At 62.5% G+C, this 4,378-nt stretch overlaps 1 protein-coding gene across 1 annotated transcript in view; it reads right to left on the bottom strand.

The window, feature by feature from the left end:
- MYOG (myogenin (myogenic factor 4)) overlaps nucleotides 1–990 on the bottom strand; it is a 5,730-nt gene extending 4,740 nt beyond the window's left edge. Inside the window, 2 exon segments of the mRNA XM_017835512.1 lie at nucleotides 452–919; nucleotides 922–990. Coding sequence (XP_017691001.1) covers nucleotides 452–919; nucleotides 922–990 — 537 coding nt within the window.
- Nucleotides 991–4,378: the final 3,388 nt, after the last annotated feature.

The raw sequence follows: 4,378 nt of genomic DNA, 5'->3' as shown, positions 1-4,378 counted from the left end.
TGGGCAGTACCCCTATAGACCATCACCCCATAGACCATCACCCCCATTGGGCAGTACCCCCATTGGGCAGTACCCCTATAGACCCTTACCCCATAAACCATCACCCCCATTGGGCAGTACCCCTATAGACCATCACCCCATAGACCATCACCCCCATTGGGCAGTACCCCCATTGGGCAGTACCCCTATAGACCCTTACCCCATAGACCATCACCCCCATTGGGCAGTACCCCTATAGACCATCACCCTATAGACCATCACCCCCATTGGGCAGTACCCCTATAGACCCTTACCCCATAGACCCCCATTGGGCAGTACCCCTATAGAGCACCACCCCCATCAGTGGGGCATCCCCCCCGTCGGGCATCCCCCCCAGGGCATCAACCCCTCCCACCCCACCCCGCGTGGCATCACTGCCCCCCGTGCCCCCCCGGCCCCGGGTGCCGCTCACCGCGGGCTGGGGGCGGAAGCGCAGCTCCCGCTGCTCCCGCTCCTGCTGGTTGAGGGAGCTGAGCAGGCTCTGCAGCCGCTCGATGTACTGGATGGCGCTGCGCAGGATCTCCACCTTGGGCAGCCGCTGGTTGGGGTTCAGGAGGGTGCTGCGCTTCAGCGCCTCGAACGCCTCGTTCACCTTCTTGAGCCGCCGCTTCTCCCGCAGCGTGGCCGCTCTGCGCCGGTCCATGGACACCGTCTTCCTCTTGCACACCTTGCAGGCCCAGGGCAGGCACTGCCCGGGGCAGTGCTCGCCCACCGAGTCCTTCTCCTCCAGAGCCGTCCTGCCCTCGGGGCACAGGGAGGCCTCGGCACGCTCGGGGAACGCCGCCGGCTCATAGCGGGAGCCCAGGAAATTCTCCCCGTCGTAAAACCTCTGCTCCGGGAAGAAGTAAGGGTTGGTCTCGAAGAGCTCCATGGGCGCTCGGGGGGCTCTGGGACGTGTGTGCGGCTTGGGGACGGCTGTTCCCTCTCTCCACGCCAACTGCTCGGTGCCATTTAAACCCCGGCGCTGGCATTAAATCACAGAGATAAATATAGAAAACCTAAAGGAAACCTGAGCCCGGCCTAAGCTGCTGCCTCACATCAAAACTTGTCCGTCTGATTTCATGTGCTCTCCCCACGGGGATTACAGTGCCCGGCGCTGGGGGGGCTGCGGGGGGGGGCTGGCACGGCGGGGGGGGCGGCTCGGCCACCCCCTGAACGAGGGCTTTGCGTGAGCCCCGGGTGCCAGCGGGGCTGGCGGCTGGAAGGAATGCCAGCTCCCCCCTGGAATTCCTGCCTCATCTGGTCCCTTCAGTTACGACCGGGCTGGGGGAGCCCACGGGGGCCGGGCACCCTCACCCCTTCATCCCCCTCATCCCTTCGTGTGCCCCTCAACCCAGGGGCCTTCCCTGCGGTCACATCTGACACTGGCACAGCATTCCCACTGCTCCACATTCCTACCTCTCGATCCCACTCTGTCCCATGTTCCCCATGGCCCCATCCTGCTGGTGCGCGGAACCCTGACCCCACTGCTGCTACAGCCATGGGGAAGAGCAGGAATCCAGCCCCGGGAGGGATATCCCAGCACAGGGAGCATCCCGGGGTCCAGCCCAATCCCCAGGGCTGTCCCTGTGCCAGTTGCTGTCCCTGCTGCCTGTCCTGCAGGAATGGGGCAGGCAGGAGCAGGCAGGAGGTGTCAGGCCCAGCCTTTCCTCCACCGTGGGCTCCCTGAAGGTGCCTGGCTGAGTCCATCACATTTTTGTCACCAAATCCACACTTGTGGCTTCTCCCATGAACCAAAGCCAAAGGACACCTTCTCCCACATGTCTCCAGCAGAGCCTGGCTGGGCTGGACCTCCTCCGTCCCGCCTGGTCTCCTGCCCCAGCCTCTGTCCCTGTGGATAACCAAAGCCACAATGCCCTCCTGACACAGCCCTTTCCCAGAAAACACACATTGCTCCCACATTCCCGATGGGGAAACTGAGGCACAACCAGCGGCAGCAGCAGCGTGGGTGGGATTTCAACCCACCCCCAGCCCTTCCCTGCCGATTCCAACCACTTGACCACATCTCCAGCTTTATCTTTAATTCAAAGGGGATTTTTTTTCCATCAGGAACATCAGAAATCGTCTCCCATCTCCTCCTATTCCTGCTCCAGGCCAGATTCCAGCTGAGGGATCGGTCAGTGGAAAGAATGTCAGCAAAGTGCAGGGCCAACCCTGCCGGGATTTTCCTTCCCCAAATCCCCCCTCCCTGGAGAGGCTGTGCCACAACACATTCCCTGTGCCTGCCACCAGCACCCTTGCTCACTTTGGGTTGATTTCTGGACTTTTTGGAACCCACCACGATACTTTTCTCCCTCTGAAGTGACTTTTTTGGATCTAGGAGGTTTATGACACTCCCTCACCCTGATTCCAGCTTTCCTGGGGTCCCAGCCCTGGGGATTTGCTGTCCCCGTGGCTTTAACATCTGTGAAAGTCTGCACCAAGGAAAGCAGGATCCACAGCCTCGAGGTTCATCCTTGGCACAGCCCCTGGGCTCCCCAGGGTCAATCAAACCCCAAAATCCTCCAGAAGGAAAGAAATCGGAGCGTCAGCTTGGGCCTTGCTGAGGGAAAAGCACTGAAACAGTTGGGAAGAGTCAGGATTCATCCCTGAGAGTGAGCAGAGGAGCCCATGGAAGGTGTGAAGGTGTTAAGAGAGGATAACCTGGGCCCAAGAGCTTCAAATCAGCTTGTCATTGTCATGTGAGGCAACTTAACTCGCTCATGGGGACCTTTGTTGGTGGCACTTACTGGTGGGCATGACCCTGGTGAGCCCCCGGGTGAGGGGAGCCTGCAGGACCACCCCGACCCCACCTCATAAATGGGCTCTTCTGAACTGCAGGGACATCTTTGGAGCCTGAGGGACACGGGGGTGACATAACAGTGCGTTGGACCCGGACAAGGGAAGGCCAAGCATTTGCACTTTGTAAACAGGGGCAGCACCAGGGGAGAGGGGCTGGATGTCACCTGTCCCTGACCAGGAGCTGTGGGTCGAGCCAGCCCCCAAAGGCCACCAAGGCCACCATGTCCCCACAGCTGAGCAGGCAGAGGAGGCAGGGGACAGATCAAGGGCAGCAGGGCACCCAGAGCCAGCGTGTGATGGGCACTGGGGGAACAGGGACCGCACTGGGATGGCAGCCCCAGCACCTGCACTTGCTCCAGCTCCTCCTGGGGGTCTCATCCCACGCTGTGGGAGCTGGGATAATGCTGCGTTGGGATAACCCTGTGCTGGGATAACGCTGTGCTGGGATAACCCTGTGCCTGCCCAGCTGCAGCCCAGTAGCTCCATCAGCCCCTCTGTGCCAAGGATGACCCCGAGCCTGGGCATGGCGGGGTCACAGCGGGGTCTGTGGGTCCGGCAGGATCATCCCGGTTGGTGTCAAATCAGGGATAATCGCCGGGCAATCGCAGCCACCACCCAGGGACCTCTGGGCTGATGGGGGGGCTTCCAGCACGGCCCACACCACCCTGGGCACCCCAAAGGCTCCTGCTGGGGGGACAAGGCGGCCTTTCCCGGTGTTTGGGGTGCCCGGGGCGGCTGCCGGCGGTGCCCGGGTGCGCGGGAGCGGGCGGGGGATTAGGGCAGCGCTGCCGGCTGTCAGGTTAGCCCGTGATCGATGGCGGCGGCTGCGAGGCAGCACAAAGGCGACGCTGTGCGAGCCCCGGGCAGAACGTGCTGCGATCCGTCACGGGGTGACCTTCCCCCCCGGCTCCGGAGGCCTCCCGGGGACGGCTCACCCCGACACGGCCGCCGGGCCCTGCCAAAAATACCCGTCCATTGAGAAAATCCCGGCCGGGAGGGTTTGTCCTGGCTCCTCCGGGCAGCTTCCCGAGCCAGGCCTGGTCCGGGAGCAGAGTCACCCAGAGACACCCTGGGGCCGCCCCCTTTGTTCTGCTCTCCCAGCACCGCTGATGGTGCGGATTTGCCTGGTTTGGGGATGCAGGTGAAGGTGCTGTAGCCCGGTGGATGTCCCTGCCAGTGCTCAGTGTGTTCTCCCTGTTCCGTGCCCGGGAGCACATCCCTGCCCGGCGCACGGAGCAGTCCCTGCCCTGGAGGGGATGGATCCGGCTGAGCTCCTTCCATGGAAAGGGCAGAAAGAGCCGCCTTTAGGGGCTGGTGAAGCAAATCGGGTGCCCAAAGCAGCATCTACACCCGCAGGGTGCGGGTACCGACGGGGAGAAAGGCTGGGGCTGACCAGGGATCATCCCACCGGGATTTCAGCGCAGGAAAGGGGTTCTACCAAAATGCCACTTCCAGTCGGACCCATCCTCCACCCCCACTGGGCAGGGCACCCCCTCGTCCCGTGTCCCCTCTGGCTTTCCAGGCTCACCCGACATCCCTTCCTGCCGCCGTGACAAGT

The sequence above is a fragment of the Lepidothrix coronata genome, unplaced genomic scaffold, assembly GCF_001604755.1.
Source record: "Lepidothrix coronata isolate B3197 unplaced genomic scaffold, Lepidothrix_coronata-1.0 Scaffold259, whole genome shotgun sequence".
Lineage (NCBI taxonomy): Eukaryota > Metazoa > Chordata > Aves > Passeriformes > Pipridae > Lepidothrix > Lepidothrix coronata.
The sequence above is the reverse complement of the archived record's forward strand: the minus strand, read 5'-3'. Positions and strand labels throughout refer to the sequence as shown.